Source organism: Erinaceus europaeus, chromosome 10 (genome assembly GCF_950295315.1).
Source record: "Erinaceus europaeus chromosome 10, mEriEur2.1, whole genome shotgun sequence".
NCBI classification, from domain to species: Eukaryota; Metazoa; Chordata; class Mammalia; order Eulipotyphla; family Erinaceidae; genus Erinaceus; species Erinaceus europaeus.
Window position 1 is genome coordinate 14,592,771 of NC_080171.1, and position 22,899 is coordinate 14,615,669.

General features: G+C 44.6%; 1 protein-coding gene across 6 annotated transcripts in view; it reads right to left on the reverse strand.

Annotated features, from left to right (window-relative positions):
- The window catches only part of LOC107522577 (stimulated by retinoic acid gene 6 protein-like), a 56,602-nt gene that overhangs the window by 27,389 nt on the left and 6,314 nt on the right, over positions 1–22,899 (reverse strand). For 2 of the 6 annotated variants that reach the window (XM_060199134.1, XM_060199133.1), the window contains exons 2-7: positions 13,807–13,882; positions 11,486–11,586; positions 8,812–8,942; positions 6,929–7,049; positions 5,530–5,575; positions 4,109–4,237 (exon numbers count right to left, since the gene is read on the reverse strand). In XM_060199134.1, coding sequence (XP_060055117.1) covers positions 4,109–4,237; positions 5,530–5,575; positions 6,929–7,049; positions 8,812–8,942; positions 11,486–11,586; positions 13,807–13,882 — 604 coding nt within the window. Of the gene's footprint in view, positions 1–4,108; positions 4,238–5,529; positions 5,576–6,928; positions 7,050–8,811; positions 8,943–11,485; positions 11,587–11,703; positions 12,620–13,806; positions 13,883–22,899 lie in introns of those variants that run through there. The other 4 variants (XM_060199136.1, XM_060199139.1, XM_060199135.1 and 1 more) reach the window with 3 other exon arrangements.

Here is a 22,899-nt window from a genome sequence, read left to right on the forward strand (position 1 = left end):
AGAGAGGAGGAGAGAAAGATAGACACCTGCAGACCTGCTTCACCACCTGTGAAGCGACTCCCCTGCAGGTGGGGAGCCGGGGTTTGAACCGGGATTCTTATGCCGGTCCTTGTGCTTTGTGCCACCTGCGCTTAACCCGCTGTGCTACAGCCCGACTCCCTCAACCCATTTTTTTCCAACACCATTTGTTGAAGAGACTCTGCTTTCCCCATTTAATAGTCTGGGCACCTTTGTCAAAGACTAGATGTCCATAGGTGTGGGGGCTTACTTCTGGGCTCTCAATTCTATTCCACTGCTCAGTGTGTCTATTCATGTTCCAGAACCAAGCAGTTTTGATGACAATGGCCCGATAATACAATTTGAGATCTGGGAGTGTGATACCTCCAGTTCTGTTCTTTCTTCTCAAGATTGTTTTGGCAATTCTAGGTCTTTTCTGATTCCAGATAAACATCTGTAGCATTTGTTCTATTCTCCTGAAAAATGTGGTTGGGATCTTGATGGGGATAGCATTAAATTTGTATATGGCTCTGAGTAGTATATTCATTTTGATGATGTTAATTCTTCCAACCCATGAACATGGAATATCTTTCCACTTCTTTGTGTCTTGTTCAATTATCTTGAGTAGTAACTCATAATTTTCAGTATACAAGTCTTTCACTTCTTTGGTTAGGTTTATTCCCAGATATTTGATTGTTTTTGTTGCTATAGTAAAAGGAATTGATTTCTGGATTTCAACTTCTTCTAACTTAGTGTTTGCATAGAGGAATGCCACTGACTTTTGAATGTTAATTTTGTAGCCTGACACCTTACTGCATTGCCTGGTGATTTTCAAAAGCTTCTTGCTGGATTCCTTAGGTTTTTCTATGTATACTATCATGTCATCTGGAAATGGGGAGAGTTTGACTTCTTCTCTTCCAATTTATATTCCTCAACTCCTTGCTCCTGCCTGATTGCTATGGCAACAACTTCCAACTCTATGTTGAACAGTAATGGTGATAGTGGGCAGCCCTGTCTAGAACCTGATCTGAGTGGAAATGCTTCCAGTTTTTCACCATGAGTATGATGTTGGCTGTAGGTCTGCTATATAGAGAATCCACTATCTTCAGGAATTTTCCATCTATTCCCATTTTTGTAGTGTTTTGATCATAAACAGATGTTGTATTTTGTCAAAGGCTTTCTCTGCATCTATTGATATGACCATGTGGTTTTTGGCCTTGCTTTTGTTGATGTGGTGGATCACGTTGATTGATTTACATATATTAAACCAAGCTTGCATCCTTGGGATAAACCCCACTTGAAACAATCTTTTTAATATACTGCTGTATCTGGTTGGCTAGAATTTTGTTCTATATTTTAGCATCTATGTTCATCAGAGATATTGGTCTGTAGTTTTCTTTTTTGGTTGTGTCCCTGTCTGCTTTTGGTATCAAAGTGATGTTGGCTTTATAGAAGCTGGAAGGGAGTATTCCAGTGTCTTCAATCTTCTGGAAGACTTTTAAAAGTAAAGGTATTAGAGAATACTATGAAAGGAAAGGTCTCACCCGAGTGAGTGATGGAGCTGAAGGGTTGTTGTTCCACACCTGAAGTCTCTGGACACAGTCTGAAGTGAAGCATGCTGGGTGGCACTCATTGCATTATTGGGTTGCGATCAGCAGATGCAATATTATTTGATATGAATTGAGAGAAGCATGCAGGAAAGTGGACCCCACCCTAAGGTTCCAGGACTGGGGGAAATATAGGCTCTATAGTGGAAATGTGAGGTTCCTGCTGTCTTAGGGTTCAAGAAAACAATGGTTGGAGCTCAGTGGCTTAAAAGCCTCTTTTTTTTTTTTTCTTCCCTGTAGGCTATGGGAGCCTGAGGGCTTTTAAACTATAAGTAAGCTTCTTAGGTAAAAACACTGACTCCTGACCAAGAGATAAAGCAGGGTGGGGCAGAGATTATCCAGTGGTTATGCAAAGAGACTCTCACAGCCCCACCACTAGGCCACTGAGGTACAGATCTTCTCCTGAGTTTCCTGGTTAGTTCTCTGTCCCCTGGAGTCAGCACAGGGCCTCCCCACTGCTGCTCCAGTTTCTGAGGTCAGTAGCAATGGAGACTCACAGTTGCATTTGGTGAGTCTTGGGGGAGTCCTCTGCTCCCTTCAGCCATCTTTTTGTTGTTTTGACTGGAGGTGGTGCCTCAACTGGTAAATTGCTGGACTGTTACCAGCCACTTAGTCTCTCCCTAGGCTCCTCTCTGTCCACGAGCCACACGTGTTTGCACTCACCAGTGGGTTCCTGAAGTCGTTCTAGTCCTGCCTTGTTGTGGTCCCAGGTGGTCTCCTTTGGTATTCCTAGTTGACCCACGAGAGGAGAGAAACACAGCTACTGCTGCTCCATAGCCCCCGTAAAACTCACTCTTTTGGACTGAATCATTCTCAAACACTTGGCATATCCTGGGACACACACACACCAGGAACAGTCGTAATAATTGTAGACACAATATATTTTAAAGTAACCAAGGCAATAAAAGCCAGTAATGGGCTTTACTTAATACTCAAGGGAATCAATTAATGAAGAGGAATTAACAATAATCACGATCTGTTCACCAAATGAAAGGGCAGCAACATATGTAAAGCAGCTATTGAGAGAACTGAGATGGTACAGTGGGTAAAGCATTGGACTCTCAGGCATGATGAGGTCCTGAGTTCAACCCCTGGCAGCACATGTACCAGAGCTGTGCCTTACTATCTCTCTCTCTCCTATCTTTCTTATTAGCAAATAAAATATTTTTTAAAAGATTAAGGCACAGAACACTTTATTCCACCTACTATGAAGCCAGCATCACCCTGATACCAAAAGCAGACAGAGAACCAACCAAAAAAGAAACCTACAGACCAATCTCCCTGACAAACACAGCTGCTAAGATCCTCAACAAAATCCTGGCATTCTGACTACAGCAGTACATCAGAAAAAGTTATACACCATGACCAAGTGGGCTTTATCTCAGGGATGCCAGGCTGGTTCAGCATACATGAGTTAATAAATCTGATATGCTGTCAACAAAAGGAAATCTGAAAGCACATGATGATGATCTCAATAGATGCAGAGAAAGCCTTTGACAAGATCCAGCATCCCTTCATGACCAAAACATTACAAAGAATGGGGATAGACGGAAAATTCCTCAAACTAGTAGAATCTGTGTATAGCAATCCAACAGCAAAAGCAATTCTTAGAGAGACATTTATAGCAATAAATGCTTACATTAAAAAAAAAAAGATGTAGTGGCCGGGGGTGGATAGCATAATCGTTATGCAAAGAGACTCTTGTGCCTGAGGCTCTCAAGTCCCAGGTTCATCCTACACCACCATAAAACAGAGCTGAGCAGTGCGCTGATGAATATGCCATGATCTCATTCACAGGCAGAAGATGAAAAATAAGACCAGAAAACTCTAAGCAGCACCTGGACTGGAGTTGGGTATTGTATCAAAGTAAAAGATTCTGAGGTGGGTGGCAGGGAGAGTACAGGTCCTGGAAAAGGATGACAGAGGACCTAGTGGGGGTACTGTTATGTGGAAAACTGAGAAATGTTATGCATGTACAAACTATTGTATTTACTGTCAAATGTAAAACATTAATCCCCTAATAAAAGAAAAAAAAGAAAAAAATCTATCTAGAGTCTGAATAAAAAAAAGGATGTAAACACTTGCCTTTAAACTTCAAGAAGTCAGGAAAAGGAAAAATAGTGGTTAAGAGGGTCTCAACAACCAAACTGATCTCCCTCTGTGGCTCTGCTGTGGAGTGTGTGACTATGGACAGATGACTGTCCTCTCTGCATCCCAGTTTCTCTCTCTCTTTCTTTCTTTCTTTTTTAAAAGATTTTATTTACTTATGAGAAAGACAGGAGGAGAGAGAAAGAATCAGACATCACTCTGGCACATGTGCTGCTGGGGATTGAACTCGGGACCTCATGCTTGAGAGCCCAAAGCTTTACCACTGCGCCACCTCCTGGACCACTGCATCCCAGTTTCTTATTACAGAATAGAAATGATAATAGACTATGACCAGCAGGGCTGCTGTGAGGACTCAGTCTGTGAGGACACAGACAGGGCTCACACTTAGTACTCACTGTCTGGAGATCCCAGCCCAGGCGGACCCTCAGAGACTTGACAAACATGTGCAGGAAGCGACCCAACAGGAAGACCAAGCACATCAGTGAGGGCCAGTACAACACCAGGGTCTCATATCTCCCCAGAAGCTGCAAGAGAAGCAGACCGCAAGGAGTGGGCTTGAGGCAAGGGAGGTCTGATTAGGTGTGTTGGGGAGCCAGGGACAGGAAGCTGCCTGCTCTCCCAGCCCCACACCATTACAATGAGCAGTGGGCATAGAGTTCCACAGGTAGCTAGCTGAATCTTCTCACTCCTACTTTACTCTATACAAAGGATACAAACTTTCCTAGCTCTTTTTTTCTGATGAAATGTTAAGTATTCTCTTGGAAAAAGACACATGAAAGCAGATGAGAGGTATGGAACAGGAGAAGGGCAAGAAAGAGGTCAGGGTGGGAGATAGAGACGGGAGGGATGGAGAATGAAAACAAGGAGAGAGAAATAGTGTGAGGTGGGGTAGGGGACCGGGTGGTGGCGCACCGGGTTAAGCACACATAGTACTAAGAGCAAGAACAAGTGAAAGGATCCAGGTTCGAGCCCTCAGCTCCTCACCTGTGGGGGGAAAGCTTCACAAGTGGTAAAGCAGGTCTGCAGGTGTCTATCTTTCTCTCCCCCCACCCTCAATTTCTTTCTGTCCTATCCCCCAAAATGGGAAAAATGGCCACTGGGAGTAGTGGATTCATAGTGCTGGCACGAAGCCCCATTGATAGCCCTGGAGGCAAAGAGGTAGATAGATAGATAGATAGACAGACAGACAGACAGACAGACAGACAGACAGACAGACGTGGAAATAGAGTAGGGAACAGAGTGGAACAGGATGGGTAGACTTAAGGGAAGGAGGGAGAGAGGAAAGGGGAAGAAAAGAAGGGAAGGCAGGTTCATAAATGCCATCATGTCAGGCGTGAGGAAAAGGTCTCTCAGGATGATGCTCGTAGCTCTTGGGTTCAGGGCAGAGGCCTGCCACGGCCCCTCAGCCCCAGCACAGAGCTGCTGAGGAAAGTTCAGTCTCCTCACTTCGTCTTCCACTCTGACTCCCCCAGACTCTCTTTTGCCAAACTCTTTATTCCTCCCCAGTTCTGGCAAGGCACCACAGGCTCTGAATTTCCCAGGTGGCTTGACACATTTGCATTGTAGTTTCCTCCCTGAAAAAAAAGGGGGTTTTCTAAGAGTTTCCCTGTGTTTAGAGGCTGCTGTGAACAACTGCATTCATGCTTCCTTGTGAATGAGCATCTTGGTGGGCACTAGACCCCACACAAACACTTCTAACTCCCCTTTTGTGCATATGAGGAGACCCCGAGAGTGGCAGAGGCCGGTTCAAGGCCACACAGCCAGGTGACCCTGGTGCTGGGACTGAAAAGCCAAATGCAGTTCAGTAGAGACTCACCTGCCCGTGGGGACACTGGATGATGTGAAGAATAGTGACTGCAAACCTGCAGAAGAGAAACAGAGCTTGGGTGTGGGGTCCCTTCCATCACAGCCTCTGTGAGAACTGCCCAGCCTCTGTGAGAACTGCCCAGACATCACCTACTTGGAATCACCTCCCCATCTCTTTGGAGGGCTACTTCCAAGGCCTTTGAGTATACCCGCCTCTGATCAGGCACCCTGCTAGTGCTAAAGTTGGTGCATGGTACTTTTTTTTTTTTTTTTTGCCTCCAAGGTGATCACTGGGGCTCAGTGCCAGCACCACAAATCCACTGCTCCTGGTGGCCATTTTTTTTCCATTTTATTGGATATGACAGAGAGAAAAGGAGGGTAGGGGAGAGAAGGGGAGAGAAAGATAGACTCCCACAGACCTGCTTAATTAAAAGGAAAAAAAATTTAAAGGCTACTTACAAATTTTGGAATTGTAGCTATTTGTTTGTCAGTGGCTTATGAATCCCTGAAGTGACCCTCTCACTAAATCTTAAGATTTGGACCCCAGAAAATTGTGTGTGTGTGTGTGTGTGTGTGTGTGTGTGTGTGTGTGTGTGTGTGTGTGTAGAGGAGATACTGGTGGCCCAGACAGTGAGTGGAGTGCAGTTGTGGAAATGAGTCTTGAGCTGGAAAAGCGAGTTTATATGAACAGTTGATATGCGGTGGGGATATCTGGAAGCTTTGTGCTGGCTCTGCTGCCACACTGAGAACTCGGAACTCAAAGGGAAGGTTGAGGTCTTCGTCCTACCTGTGGGCTGAGGGCCACACACTGAGAGCACGCATATTCCTACCACTGGGCCAAGTGGGAGAGGATGATCTACAGGAATGGCAACACCCAAAGAAGCCAGAAAGCATGATCTCCGAGGCTCCTTGGTGTACTCTGGCTCCTAGTGGAGCTATGGCAGCACACTTGCTGAACAAATAGTGGCTGAATGAGCGAACACAGGGATCTTGTGTAGTGAGAGCTGTGTGCTAGAGACCGGAGGGCTGGAGAGAGAGCAGGAGGCCACGCTGTGCTGGTCCTGAATGCCAAGCTGAGGTGCGTGGGTTTTTCTCCTGGCTCCCAGAGGAAGCTGCAGCAGCACCCCCGCTAGGACACTCGGGAATTCACAAAAACGAATTCTTCTGTGTCCTTGGCTTCCAGGAGCATCCTGGCCATCAGTGGCCTCAGATGAAGCAGAAAGCTGACCGGACCTGCTGAAACCTCAAGTGGAAGCCACAGTGGGACACAGGACCAGTCACTCACCTTGCCCTGGGCCTCAGCTATGGGCAAAGGTACCCCTCCAAAGACAGCTCTCAGTTCACCCCTAGCTTTCCGTCTAGTGCGTGGCCATGGCCAGGAGTCATGGGTTAATAAGAGTCCATCTCACCAGATCAGAGAGTAGCTGAAGCCGAGGATGGAGCTGAGCAGCTGGAACTCCGACGAGAGGCAGGCAAAGAAGGGGAAATGGGACAGGCCGACTTCAATGCCTCCGATTAGAAGCACAAAGGCTGGGAGAGACGGGAGAGATGCTGTGAGCAACTTGCTGATGGGCTCAGGAGTGCCCCAGGGAAGCTATGGGGTTCTGACGGTGACCTGCAGCTCCAGACCTCAGACCTCGGGACCCAAAGTCTTGAACGCTCAGTCCCTGCTCAAGAGGAATACAGGAGTATTTGTTATCTGTTTATGCAACACACTCTTCCTGATCCCAGACACTGGCTAACTGGTCAGATGAACGTTTGGCCACTACTTTTCATTAAGGTACAGTATGGTGGCTAGAGAGAGAACCCTGAGTAAATTCACTAAAAAAAAAAAAATTCAAAAGACCCATTTGATAGTAATCTCTAAGAGAAAGCAGCATGAAAGAAAACATCAAGGAATCTGAAGGCTCAACAAGTGAAGAACAAGGGCTGGGTGGTGGCGCACCTGGTTGATCACAGGTTACAGTGTGTACGGACCCCGGTTCAAGCCCCATCCCCACCTGCAGGGGGAATGCTTTGTGAATGGTGAAGGAGGGCTGCAGATGTCTCTATATTTCTCTCCCTCTCTACCGCCCCGTTCCTCTTGATTTTTGGCTATTTCTAATAAGTAAATAAAGATAATAAAAACAATTAAAAATTTTCTAAGTGAATAACCCAAAATGGCCAGTAGATGCTCACAGGAAATTGAATTTGCTGTAGTAACTGCTGGAAATGGGCAGTTCGCTGAGTTCATGACTAGCAGTTAAGAAGCAGTTGATCTCAGAACCTCTGAAGATAATAGGGTTACCAAGGCATATAAGCCACTATACTAAGTATCTGAATCACCTCTCAGGACAGAGCCCTGCAGGGAACAGAAACTATACAGAATCCAAAATGAGGACAGAACATCAGGAGCTGGGAAATAGGTGGCCCAAGCAAAAATGGAAAGAGGAAGCCAACTCAGAAAGCTTGAGAGTGGAGTATTTTTAAAAAAAATTTATTTATAAAAAGGAAACACTGACAAAAACCATAGGATAAGAGGGGTACAACTCCACATAATTCCCACCACCAGAACTCTGTCTTGTGAATAGAGAAGAGAGAACTCCAGGGGCCAGGTGGTGGTGCATCTGGTTAAGCACACATATTATAGTGTGCAAGGACCTGGGTTCAACCCCCTGGTCCCCACCTGTAGAGGGAAAGCTTTGCGAGTGGTAAAGGGGCTGCAGATAACTCTGTCTCTTTCCCAATCTATCTCCCTCCTCCCTCTCAGTTTCTCTCTGTCTCTATCCAATAATAAATAAGTAAAAAATAGGGAACTTCAGATTCATGAAACGAATAGCAATAATATTTGGCTCAGCCATAGGATGAATAGTTAGGAAAATGCTAATAATACAATGATTAGATAGCACTACAATGACCATAACAAAAAATAACAGAAGACAGCAAGTGTTGACTAGGATGTGGAGATCACTGCAGAACAATAGGACTGAATAGAGGCCAGAAATAGACCCGTCGATTCACATGCAGTCAAAAAACACAAAGGCATTTTTGGGGGCAGATGATGATCAACTATTTTTAGAGTCATCCATCTAGATCTAAAAGTCTGAATCTAACTAGGGGAAAAGTCCAAACAAACAAAACTTTGAGATCTGTAGGTTAGATAGGCATTGATCTTGGCCAAGTAATAGGTTGGGGAGAACAATGACAATTGACAGAAGTCTAGTTTCTGATCCCGGAAAGCCCTGCCAATTGGTCTCTGAGAGGAAAAAAGTCCATGGTGAAACTACCAGCAAGAATAAGGCAGCCTTTGTACCTTGTGCCCACTGTGGGACCTGCAGGGGCTGGTAGCCTTCCGAGAACAAGAACATGACTTTATTTGCTGTAGCCCCAAAGGCGAGGCCGTAGGACCATCGGTTGCTAAAGGTACCCACGAAGTCCAGAGGTCTGTGAAAAAGAAATAGCTTATGAGGCCAGAAGGTGACTCCTTCCCACAGTTCCTCTCCAAAGTGTTGATTCCACTCTGAGGAGGAATTACTGCATCATGAAAATCATTTTGGTTGATCTATCTGGAGGTGCTCTGTGCCAGTTCTGGGGTAAGGGGAGACAATGTATTGATGTGAGGAAGACAAGACTCTTTCTCTAAGGGTCTCTATATTTAGGGAGGCACAGCAAGGATAGAAGTAGCTACTCAAGGGAGTCAGCGGTAGCACAGCGGATTAAGCGCAGGTGGCGCTAAGCATAAGGACCGGCGTAAAGATCCCGGTTCAAGCCCCGGCTCCCCACTTGCAGGGGAGTTGCTTCACAGGTAGTGAAGCAGGTCTGCAGGTGTCTGTCTTTCTCTCCCCTTCTCTATCTTCCCCTCCTCTCTCGATTTCTCTCTGTCCTATCCAATAGGACTGAATAACAACATTAATAACAACAACAACAATAACTACAACAATAAAACAAGGGCAACAAGGGAAAAAATAAATAATTTTTTTTTAAAAAAGTAGCTACTCAAATGGAATGCTAGCATGGGAGGAGACATGGGCAGTGCCCTGATAGGAGAGAGAGAGAGAGAGAGAGAGGTGGGAAACAAAAGAAATATAGGAAAAGAAAAAAGTGATATGGGTTGCACAGATTCAGAGCTGCAGAGACAGAAAGGCTCTAAAGATTCAGTGGTGACTAACTCATGGTGCCACACCCACAAGGTTGGCTGCCACCAGTGACAGGCAACTCAGTCCTTTCTACTTTTTTTTTTTTGCCTCCAGGGTTATTGCTGGAGCTCGGTGCCTGCACCACAAATCCACTGCTCCTGGAGGCTATTTTTTTTTCCCCTTTTGTTGCCCTGGTTGTTTTATCATTGTTGTGGTTATTATTATTATTGTTGTTATTTATGTCATTGTTGTTGGATAGGACATAGAGAAATCAAAGAGGCAAAGGGAAGACAGAGAGGGGGAAAGAAAGACAGACACCTGCAGACTTGCTTCACTGCATGTGAAGCAACTCCTCTACCACCACATGTGGGGAGCCGGGGGCTTGAACCGGGATACTAACACCGGTCCTTGAGCTTTGCACCATGTGCGCTTAACCTGCTGCACTACCACCAGACCCCTCCTTCTTCATTTATTTTTAATTTTTTAATTTTATTTATTTATTTTCCCTTTTGTTGCCCTTGTTGTCTTTTTATTGTTGTTGTAGTTATTATTGTTGTTGTTGATGATGTCATCGTTGTTAGACAGGACAGAGAGAAATGGAGAGAGGAGGGGAAGACAGAAAGGAGGAGAGAATGATAGACACCTGCAGACCTGCTTCCCCGCTTGTGAAGTGACTCCCCTGCAGGTGGGGAGCCGGGGGGCTCGAACTGGGATCCTTACATGGGTCCTTGCACTTTGCGCCACGTGCGCTTAATTTGCTTCGCCCGACTCCCACCTTCCTACTTCTTAAGGTAGCCACAGCATGGAGTGTGTGGGAAGAACAGCCCCCTAGTCTGAGATGTGGTGAGCACATTCACGTAGTCCTGAATGCTAAGGGATAATGGCTTGATCCTAGACTGCAAGCTCAGACTGACGGATGCAGAAGTTAGACAGGCTCCTGTGGTAGATATGGGTAGACATGGGCCCTAGGTCAGATCAATGGGGTTTACAGTTAACAGTATTTATATATTTTACCCATATTATGGAGATGCTCTCTCACCGGCTTCAGCTTTCTAGTCCCATTTTCAACTCTGACACCATCTTCCCAGACAATACTTTTAGCCTACCTGAATGTTAGCTGTCTGGCTCAGACAAAATTAGTAAAGTCATAGGCCCCTTGGAATAACCTAAAATAGAGTTGCTAGCTTCTTCTAATGTTAAAGCCCCAAATCTTATCTGCTATACTCTTACCTTTACGTTCCTGATTATTAAACAATTTGTTCTGCTTTATATCTTAATGCTTTTCAGCCACCAAGTTGCAGATGCTACCATGACGCCAACCTGACTTCCCTGGGCAGACGACCTCACCAATGTGTCCTGGAACCCCACCTCCCCAAAGCCCTGCCCCACTAGGGAAAGAGAGAGTCAGAGTAGGGGTGTGGATCGACCTGTCAATGTCCATGTCCAGCAGAGAAACAATTACAGAAGCCAGATCTCCCCCCTTCTGCACCCCATAAAGATCTTTGGTCTATATTCCCAGAGGGATAAAGAATAGGGAAACTCCCAATGGAGGGGATGGGATATGGCACTCTGGTGGTGGGATTTGTATGAAATGGTATACCTGTTATCCCACAGTCTTGTCATTCATTATTAAATCATTAATAAAAAAATAAGTCAACTCTGAAATCCACAAACTTTGGTTGGGTTGAGGTGTGGGAGAGGGCAGAGTAGACCACAGTGGCATAGAGGCATAAGGGGAGGTAAGTGTGTGTGTGTGTGGGGGGGGGGGGGGTGAGTCTGCCATTCCGGTTGGTGGTGTCCGCAGTCAAAGGGTACCCCCCAAACTTTAGTGATTGAGTGGGCTCAGCTCACATGATAATTCCAAAGTGATTTCCCAGGAGGTAAGAAGTATCTTCTCTCTGCCTGTGGCGTTCTCGTCTTTGGAGAAAGGACAAGACCAAGATGATGAGAAACTACAGGAAAAGAGAGAGAGTGAATGAGAGGGGCAGTTCACCCTCAGCGCAGCCTCAGTGCCATCCCTGGAAGAGAGCATGTGGGTGAGGAGAGAGCTCGGCATGTTTGTGACTCACTCTGAGGGTCAAACTCTGAAGCCTAGAAATTGGCTGCGTTCACACTGAAGAATCCAGAACATTCTACACGGAACTTCTTCTGTGTTGCCTTGACTTGAACAAACATGACGTCAAATCTAGTTTTCCCTAAATACCAGCTGGGAGGGAGATAACTTCTGTAAACTTCAGTTTCTTCCGTTGGTGAAAGGGAGCAGTGGCTGTCAACGTTGTAAACGCTTCTCTGCTTATTTTTCCTATGGGTTGAGTCATCTCCTCACATCTCTGATGTCCCTTTCCCTCTCTCTCTCTCTCTCTGCCTTTTCTAGAAAATTGTTGAAAACTGTCTACTACACTTGTGTTCATTTCCTCACTTTTCACTTGCTTACACTCCCCACCCCCCTGCAACCTGGCTCCTATCTCCCCATCACCCCAGCAAAATGATTACGTTCACAGTCACCAGACACTATCTTGTGACAAGAGCCAGTGTCAACTGTAAGCCCGAATCTGGCTTGATGCCTCAGCAGCATTCCAGTGTTGACCACATCCTCATCTTAGAAGCACTTTTTGCCCTAGGCTTGCTCCCATCAACCATACTTTTCTGATTTCCTTCGCCTACTTTTCAGTCTCTTATGCTGGGTCATTCCTAAAGCTTTAAACTTCCACACAGTTAGGTCCAAGGGCCACTCCTCTTACTACCCAGTCCTCCTTTTCCTGAGTGATCATCTATCATCAAGCTTTCAACAGCCACCAATGCACTGAAGACTCACAAACTCACTCTCCAGACCAGACCTTGTTCAGAAGTTCACGACAGTCCATTCAAAGACTCCAGCAGACGCTTCTTGCTGGTGTGCTGAGTTTCTCGAATTCAGTATGTCCTCGGTGGAAGTCATGGCTTTCTCCACCGCTCTGCTCCTTCATCTACTCCAAACCTGTATTTCTAAGTTTTTTTTTATTTTTTAAATATTTTATTTACTTACTTAATAGAGACAGACCAATTGAGGGAGGAAGGGCAAGATAAAGGGAGAGAGAGAGAGAGAGAGATGCAGCACTGCTTAATTTGCAAAGCTTCCCCCTGCAGGTGGGGACTGGGGACTTGAACCAGAGTCCTTGTGCATTCTAATATGTGCACTTAACCAAGTGTGCCACCACCCAGTCCCCTAAGTTTCCTTAACTAGTGAGAGACTCCACCATCCTTCCAATTGTATAAAGCTAGAAGCCCAGGCAGGAGTCATCCTCAATCTCTCCCTAGCCTCTCTAACCAACTCATGACGAGGCCCATTTGCTTTTACTCTCTGAACATCTGGAGTTCGTCAAAGATGAGCCAGCTAGCCATTATCCAGGAGGTTAAGATTTCCTCTCATGTAAACCCGTACAGCCATCTCCTAATTAGTCTTCCCCCCTCCCTCCAAACCTGTCTCTAGGTTGCAGTCCGAGTGACTGCTTCCATGATAAACCTCCACACACCACCCTCATATTGGGAACATTCCAGTCGTTTCCCACTGTAGTCTGAGGATAAGACTTCACACAGACCAGCACACACCCCCCCCCCCTTTGCTCCTCTGAGCCTTTGTGTGTGTTCTGCCCTCTGCCCCTTACTAGGCTTCACACCAGGGCTCACCTCCATCATTATGTCCTCAGAAAAGCCTCTTTTTACCAAGTCTATGTTTTTTTAAGTTTGTGATTAATAGTGGTTTTCAAGATTTTAGATTACAGGGCATAGTTCCACACCCCACCCACCACCAAAGTACTGTGCTCCCAACTTTCCAACGATAACCAGTATATAGTTATCACAAAGTCTTAGAGACAATGTGTTTACTCCTTCTTCCTCTTCCTCTTCCTCTTCTTCTTCTTCTTCTTCTTGTTCTTGTTCTTTTTGCAAGTTCATGTGTTTCAGTTCTCTAGATTCCATGTATGAGTGAAGTCATCAATTCCCCTATGTCAGTGCCCCTGACTCTCGGGCCCTTAAAAGTCTTCTATGTTTTCAGCGCATAATGTTCAAGAAACAAGTACAGAGTCTGAATTGCTGTCTGTCCTCTCACCTACTTAGACTCCTCTGGAAGCTTGTATAAGGAAGCTACCACCCCCTCCTTGCTCTCCTGCTCACCTCTCTCCGGCCTTACTTACTGATGGGATAAGGGAGAAGTGGAGGAAAAGCTCCATGTCCACGAAGCTGCTACAAGTGCCATTTGGGTGCCTGGTCCTGAAAAAGAGCCAAGAAACACGTTCACTTAGTCACTGCTGTGGTCGCTGACCTTACGCATGAGCACCACTGTCAGGAGTCTGGCTCGTAGTTCACTCAGATCACATGATCTCCCTTGAACTTTGCGTGCCCAGGGTCAGTGCTGCCCATCTGAGAGACTGCTTCCCTCAGTGAGTTAACCTTCCTTCAGATCTTTCTTTTATCTTTTTTGCCTCCGGAGTTACTACTGGGGCTCGGTGTACTATGAATCCACTGCTCCTAGCAGCCATTTCCCCCCTCATTTTATTGGATAGGACAGAGAGAAATTGAAAGGGAAGGGGGAGATAGAGCAGGAGAAAGGTAGATACCTGGTTTGCCTCTTGTGAAGCATCCCCCCCACCCCCCGGGACTCAAACCCGGATCCTTGCATGGGCCTTTGTGCTTAGTACTATGTGCTTAACCCAGTGCACCACTGCCCAGCCTGAAGATCTAGCCAGCTGGCTTGCTAACTGGGTCTCCTGCTTTTCTTGACCATACAGTCAAGGGCACATTAAGGTTCTTTGAGGTCCAAAGCTTATATAATTTGGAAAGTTTTTAAAAATAACTGCAAAAATACCTTCCTCTTTAATATTTTAAAGAAAACAGAAGACCATGTCTATATTTAGCTATGGCCCTTCTCATCCTACCAGAGCCATAGAAGGGCCCTGTGCCAGTGGAGACCTTTAAGAACTGATCAGTCCTTCAACAGATTCCAGGGTCAGGATAGATAGCATCATGGTGATGCAAGCAGACTCTAATGCCTGAGGCTCCAAAGTCGCAGGTTCAATCCTTCACACCCACATAAAACCAGAGCTGAGTGTCGGACTTCCGGAGGCGGAGCTACGAGCAGCAGATCGCTTTCTCTCCTCTCCTCTCCTCTCCTCTCCTCTCCTCTCCTCTCCTCTCCTCTCCTCTCCTCTCCTCTCCTCTCCTCTCCTCTCCTCTCCTCTCCTCTCCTCTCCTCTCCTCTCCTCTCCTCTCCCGGATCAACTAGGAATACCAAAGGAGACCACCCGGACCGAAACAAGACAGGACTAGAATGACCACAGAAACCCAGTAAATCACCCGTGAGTACAAACACGCGTGGCTGGTGACAGAGAGGAGAGAGGGGCCTAAGGAGAGATTAAGTGACTGCTAACATTCAGCAGTTTATCAGTGGAGACACCACCTCCAGTCTGCTCCACCAACAAGGGGACAGCTGAAGGGAGGAAAGGACTCCCCAGAGACTCACCAAGTGCAACTCTGAGTCTCCATTGCTACTACCCTCAGAATCTGGAGCAGCAACAGGGAGGGAAACCAGGGGACAGAGATCTAACCGGGAAACTCAGGAGAAGACCTATACCTCGGTGGCATAGCTGAGGGGCTGTGAAAGTCTCTTTGCATAACCACTGGATTATCTCTCCCACACCCTGCTTAATCTCTTGGTCAGGAGTCAGTGATTAAGCTAAGAAGCCTATTGATAGTTTAAAAGCCCTCAGGCTCCCATAGCCTACAGGGGAAAAAAAAAAGGCTTTTACACCACTGAACTCCAACTCAGGGATTGAAAAAACTGTTAACTTATTTAAAATGGTTAAAACAACAAGAAAAAATATTGGAGACTCGAACCAGGACAAGAGTCCAGCTAAAAGTCCTCCAGAGGGTGAAGCACAAAACAACGAGTTCAACATCCAAACATTAGCTAAGGAAATAATAACAGGAGTGAGTAGAGAATTTGAAAAAATTGTAATCAGAAATGCAGGAACAACAAATGAGAATATGGAAGAAAATTCTAATAATCTCATGGTTATTAGAGAGCTGAAAGCTGAAATCGCTGAGCTAAGAAGGCAACTAGCTGAACAAGCTAAAACATTATCAGAGCCGGGCAACAAAATAGATGAACTCCAGAAAGCAGTAGAGGGCAGAGAGAATAGAATCAATGAGGCTGAAGACAGAATGAGCAAGATTGAGGATGAATTAGAGACAACTAAAAAAGAAGTAAGAGATCTCAAAAAGAGATTAAGAGATGCTGAAAACAACAACAGAGTCCTATGGGATGACTTCAAAAGAAACAATATACGCATTATTGGCTTACCAGAGGAAGAAAGAGAAGGGGAGGAAGAAAGCATTCTCCAGGCCATAATAGCTGAAAATTTCTCTAGTCTAGACAACACCAAAGACATAAAGATTCAAGAAGCCCAGAGGGTCCCAAACAGAATTAACCCAGACCTAAAGACACCAAGACATGTCATACTTAGATTGGAAAAGAATAAGGATAAAGAAAGGATCCTCAAGGCTGCAAGAGAAAAACAAAGAGTCACCTACAAAGGAAAACCCATAAGATTAGCAGCAGACTTCTCCATACAAACACTACAGGCCAGAAGAGAATGGCAAGATATCTATCGAGTGCTCAATGAGAAAGGCTTTCAGCCAAGAATACTATATCCTGCTAGACTGTCATTCAGACTAGATGGAGGCATCAAAACCTTCTCAGACAAGCAACAGTTGAAGGAAGCAACCATCACCAAGCCTGCCCTGAAAGAAGTTCTGAAAGGTCTCCTATAAACAACCAGACCACCACAAATAGGACATATATCAAAACACTCTAAAACTCTACAAGAATGGCGTTAAAATATCTTCAATCTTTGATATCAATAAATGTCAATGGCCTGAATTCACCTATTAAAAGACACAGAGTAGGAAGATGGATCAGAAAACACAACCCAACAATATGTTGTCTACAGGAAACTCACCTAACGCAACAAGACAAACACAGACTTAAAGTGAAAGGATGGAAAACTATCATTCAAGCCAATGGCCCACAAAAAAGGGCAGGAACAGCTATTCTCATATCTGACATGATAGACTTTAAAATAGATAAGATTAAAAAAGATAGGAATGGACACTACTTAATGCTCAGAGGATCAGTCAATCAAGAGGACTTAACAATTATTAATATCTATGCACCCAATGAGAAGCCATCTAAATACATCAAACTTCTACTGAAAGAGCTACAGCAATATATTAACAGTAACACAATCATAGTAGGGGACTTCAACACCCCACTATCTCAACTTGACAGATCATCCAGGAAGAAAATCAGTAAAGACATAAGGGAGCTAAATGAAGAGATAGATAAACTAGAACTATTGGACATTTTCAGAGTCATTCATCCCAAGAAACTGGAATACACATTTTACTCAAATCCACATGGATCATTCTCAAGGATAGACCATATGTTAGGCCACAAAGACAGCATCAGCCTATTCAAGAGCACTGAAATCATCCCAAGCATCTTCTCAGACCACAGTGGAATTAAACTAACACTTAACAATCAACAAAAGATTAGTAACAGTGCCAAAATGTGGAAGCTCAACAGTACACTTCTTAACAACTTCTGGGTCAAAGAGGAAATCAAGGAAGAAATCAAAATGTTTCGAGAGTTCAATGAAAATGAAGACACAAGCTATCAAAATATTTGGGACACAGCTAAAGCAGTCCTAAGAGAGAAGTTCATAGCTATACAAGCACACATTAGGAAACAAGAAAAGGCACAAATAAACAGCCTGATTGCACATCTCAAAGACCTAGAAGAAGAACAACAAAGGAATCCTAAAGCAACCAGAAGGACAGAAATTACTAAAGTTAGGGCAGAAATAAATAACATTGAGAATAGGAAAACCATACAAAAGATCGATGAAAGTAAATGTTGGTTCTTCGAAAGAGTAAACAAAATCGACAAACCTTTAGCCAGACTCACAAAACAAAAAAGGGAGAAGACCCAAATAAATCGGATAGTAAATGAAAGAGGAGAAATCACAACAGACACTGCAGAAATTCAACATATCATGCGAGGCTTCTATGAACAACTATATGCCACCAAGCTAGAGAACCTGGAAGAAATGGACCATTTCCTAGATACCTACCAACTTCCAAAACTAAGTAAAGAGGAAGTGGATAACATGAACAGGCCCATCACAGCTAATGAAATTGAAACAGTTATCAAAAATCTTCCCAAAAATAAAAGTCCTGGACCAGATGGTTTTACAAATGAATTCTACAAAACTTTCAAAGAAGAACTAATACCTCTACTTTTAAAAGTCTTCCAGAAGATTGAAGACACTGGAATACTCCCTGCCAGCTTCTATGAAGCCAACATCACCCTGATAGCAAAAGCAGACAGGGACACAACCAAAAAAGAAAACTACAGACCAATATCTCTGATGAACATAGATGTGAAAATATTGAACAAAATTCTAGCCAACCGGATACAGCAGTATATCAAAAAGATTGTTCATCATGACCAAGTGGGGTTTATCCCAGGCATGCAAGGTTGGTTTAATATACGTAAATCAATCAGTGTGATCCACCACATCAACAAAAGCAAGACCAAAAACCACATGGTCATATCAATAGATGCAGAGAAAGCCTTTGACAAAATACAACATCCCTTTATGATCAAAACACTACAAAAAATAGGAATAGGTGGAAAATTCCTGAAGATAGTGGAGTCTATATATAGCAAACCTACAGCCAACATCATACTCAATGGTGAAAAACTGGAAGCATTTCCTCTCAGATCAGGTACTAGACAGGGCTGCCCACTATCACCATTACTATTCAACATAGTGCTGGAAGTTCTTGCCATAGCAATCAGGCAGGAGCAAGGAATTAAAGGCATACAGATTGGAAGAGAAGAAGTCAAACTCTCCTTATTTGCAGATGACATGATAGTATACATGGAAAAACCTAAGGAATCCAGCAAGAAGCTTTTGGAAATCATCAGGCAATACAGTAATGTGTCAGGCTATAAAATTAACATCCAAAAGTCAGTGGCATTCCTCTATGCAAACACTAAGTTAGAAGAAATTGAAATCCAGAAATCAGTTCCTTTTTCTATAGCAACAAAAACAATAAAATATCTAGGAATAAACCTAACCAAAGAAGTGAAAGACTTGTATACTGAAAATTATGAGTCACTACTCAAAGAAATTGAAAAAGACAATTCCTTTTTCTATAGCAACAAAAACAATAAAATATCTAGGAGTAAACCTAACCAAAGAAGTGAAAGACTTGTATACTGAAAATTATGAGTCACTACTCAAAGAAATTGAAAAAGACACAAAGAAGTGGAAAGATATTCCATGTTCATGGGTTGGAAGAATTAACATCATCAAAATGAATATACTACCCAGAGCCATCTACAAATTTAATGCTATCCCCATCAAGATCCCAAGCACATTTTTTAGGAGAATAGAATAAATGCTACAAATGTTTATCTGGAACCAGCAAAGACCTAGAATTGCCAAAACAATCTTGAGAAAAAAGAACAGAACCGGAGGCATCACACTGCCAGATCTCAAACTGTATTATAGGGCCATTGTCATCAAAACTGCTTGGTACTGGAACATGAACAGACACACTGACCAGTGGAATAGAATTGAGAGCCCAGAAATGAGGCCCCACACGTATGGACATCTAGTCTTTGACAAAGGGGCCCAGACTATTATATGGGGGAAGCAGAGTCTCTTCAACAAATGGTGTTGGAAACAATGGGTTGAAACATGCAGAAAAATGAAACTGAATCACTGTATTTCACCAAATACAAAAGTAAATTCCAAGTGGATCAAGGACTTGGATGTTAGACCAGAAACTATCAGATACTTAGAGGAAAATATTGGAAGAACTTTTTTCCGCATAAATTTTAAAGACATTTTCAATGAAACGAATCCAATTACAAGGAAGACTAAGGCAAGTATAAACCTATGGGACTACATCAAATTAAAAAGCTTCTTCACAGCAAAAGAAACCACTACCCAAATCAAGAGACCCCTCACAGAATGGGAGAAGATCTTTACATGCCATACATCAGATAAGAGTTTAATAACCAACATATATAAAGAGCTTGCCAGACTCAACAACAAGACAACAAATAACCCCATCCAAAAATGGGGGGAGGACTTGGACAGAATATTCACCACAGAAGAGATCCAAAAGGCCGAGAAACACATGAAAAAATGCTCCAAGTCTCTGATTGTCAGAGAAATGCAAATCAAGACAACAATGAGATATCACTTCACTCCTGTGAGAATGTCACACATCAGAAAAGGTAACAGCAGCAAATGCTGGAGAGGGTGTGGGGTCAAAGGAACCCTCTTGCACTGCTGGTGGGAATGTAAATTGGTCCAACCTCTGTGGAGAACAGTCTGGAGAACTCTCAGAAGGCTAGAAATGGACCTACCCTATGACCCTGCAATTCCCCTCCTGGGGATATATCCTAAGGAACCCAACACATCCATCCAAAAAGATCTGTGTACACATATGTTCTTGGCAGCACAATTTGTAATAGCCAAAACCTGGAAGCAACCCAGGTGTCCAACAACAGATGAGTGGCTGAGCAAGTTGTGGTATATATACACAATGGAATATTACTCAGCTGTAAAAAATGGTGACTTCACTGTTTTCAGCTGATCTTGGATGGACCTTGAAAAAATCATGTTGAGTGAAATAAGTCAGAAACAGAAGGATGAATACGGGATGATCTCACTCTCAGGCCGAAGTTGAAAAACAAGATTAGAAAAGAAAACACAAGTCGAACCTGAAATGGAATTGGAGTATTACACCAAAGTAAAAGACTCTGGGGTGGGTGGGTGGGTGGGGAGAATACAGGTCCATGAAAAATGATGAATGAAATAGTGGGGGTTGTATTGTTAAATGGGAATCTGGGGAATGTTATGCATGTAAAAAAAAAAAAGAAGTAGAAACGCAAAGCAGAAATTGACTGAGTTTGGAGTATGGCACCAAAGTAAGAAAGCAGAAGTACACTAGAGTTTGCAGTGAGTACCTCCCTAACACTTCCTCTCCACTATTCCAAGCTTTGGGTCCATGATTGCTCAACAATTTGTTTGGCTTTGTATGTTAACTCTCTTTTCAGTCACCAGGTTCCAGGTGTCATCAGGATGCCGGCCAGGCTTCCCTGGACTGAAGACCCCACCAATGTGTCCTGGAGCTCAGCTTCCCCAGAGACCCACCCTACTAGGGAAAGAGAGAGGCAGACTGGGAGTATGGACCGACCAGTCAACGCCCATGTTCAGCGGGGAAGCAATTACAGAAGCCAGACCTTCTACCTTTTGCAACCCACAATGACCCTGGGTCCATGCTCCCAGAGGGATAGAGAATGGGAAAGCTACTGGGGAGGGGGTGGGATATGGAGATTGGGTAGTGGGAATTGTGTGGAGTTGTACCCCTCCTACCCTATGGTTTTGTTAATTAATCCTTTCTTAAATAAAAAAAAAAAAAAAGAAAAAAAATAAAGCTATCAGGGGAGGGGATGGATAAGGAGTTCTGGTGGTGGGGAAAAAAAAAAAAAACCAGAGCTGAGAAGTGCTCTAATAAAAAACAAAACAAATAGACAAACAACAACAACAAAACTGGCTATAGAGTCAACCCAAGTCAGCACGTCATGGAGATGCAGACTGTTTCCCCCTGGGTCCTGGGCTGGTGTGGGGAGAACTGACCACCACCTCCAGGGCAGCAGCAAAACAGCACCCTGAGTGTAGAAGACTCGCTCTCCCGTGACTATACCTTAGGGATGTATGTAAGGGGAGTCGGGGGGTGGTGCACCTGGTCGGGCACAGGCACACGCATTACAAGGCGTAAGGACCTGGGTTCAAACCCCTGGTCCCCATTTGCAAGAAGGAAGCTTTGCAAGTGGTGAAACAGGGCTGCAGATATCTCTGTCTTTCTCCCTCTTATCTTCCCCCTCTCCTCTCAATTTCTCTCTGTCTCTATTGAATAAATAAATGTATACAAAGTAAACTCTTAAATGTAAAAAAGATTACAAAGCAGTATAACCGGGGCCAGGTGGTGGCACACCTGATTGAGTGCACATGTTACAATGCACAAGGACCCAGGTTCAAGTCCCCAGTTCCCATCTGCAGGGGGAAAGCGTCATGAGTGGTGAAGCAGTGCTGCAGGTGTCTCTCTTTCTCTTCCTCTCTATCCATTCCTTCCCTCTCAATTTCTGGCTGTCTTGATCCAATAAATAAAGATTAAAAAAAAAAAAAAGCAGTATGACCATAAGTATGAATCGTGGCTGCATTCTGGGTGAAGGAATTAACAGTTACCCTACTTGCCTGTTATGCTGACTTTCTAAGTGCAGTAGATAGACATGTTTTGAGGGGCCACTGTCTCCTCAGTGCTTAGAACAGTGCCTGGCACAAAGAAGTGGTAAGATAAGTAAATGGATGTGAGGTTCAGAGGGGCTGGCTTTGGGGTGTCTGAGAGTCAGCCCCAGCACCGCCACTCCCCTGAGCGTGACCCACAAGGAGCCAGGCCCCTCTCTAGGCCTCATTCCTCTCATGCTGCAGACAGATGGGATGCCCTCCCTGCAGGCTGTGCAGGGGTTCCACACTGTGAGGCTCAAGTGCTGACCTTGGTTATCAATGAGTATTCATCCTCCTTCCCATTTACCCACCTCTGACTAACAAGGGGGACTCTTCTTGTAAGTCGAGCTGAATGGAAACTCTCACCCTCTGTTGTCTTCTCTTCCTCAGACTCTAGCCACTGCCTGTTCCTCTGTCCCCTGAGTGTCCCAGGCCAGTTCTTCCTACTCCGGTGCATGTCCCACGCAGTAGAACTGGCATTCTACGTCTCTTGCTAGGTGGTGGTGCTGGTGGGGGTGGTAGCCTGAGAAACTGCCCTAAAGCTGCTGACCACACAGTGGATTAAAGTCCTTTACTTGGTTAACTAGTAGCCAGGGTGACTGCTCTGGGCCTGGCCCCATGACCAGCCTCCCATTTCTGTGCTGTTGGCAGGGCCCCCGAGTGTGTAACCATAGTGCCCAGAGTGGCCCAGCGGCTGCCCTCCGGGGTCACTGACCTCTGAGGCCCTCAGAGAGAGAAGCCTCGCTGGGAACACTGCTTTGAGGCTGCCCCAGCCCTGCAGCTAAGTGCTGTGATTTCCCAAGCCAGGTTTCAGTCTGGGCACCTGTGAGGTTGCAGTGTTGCACTACTTGAGCCTTA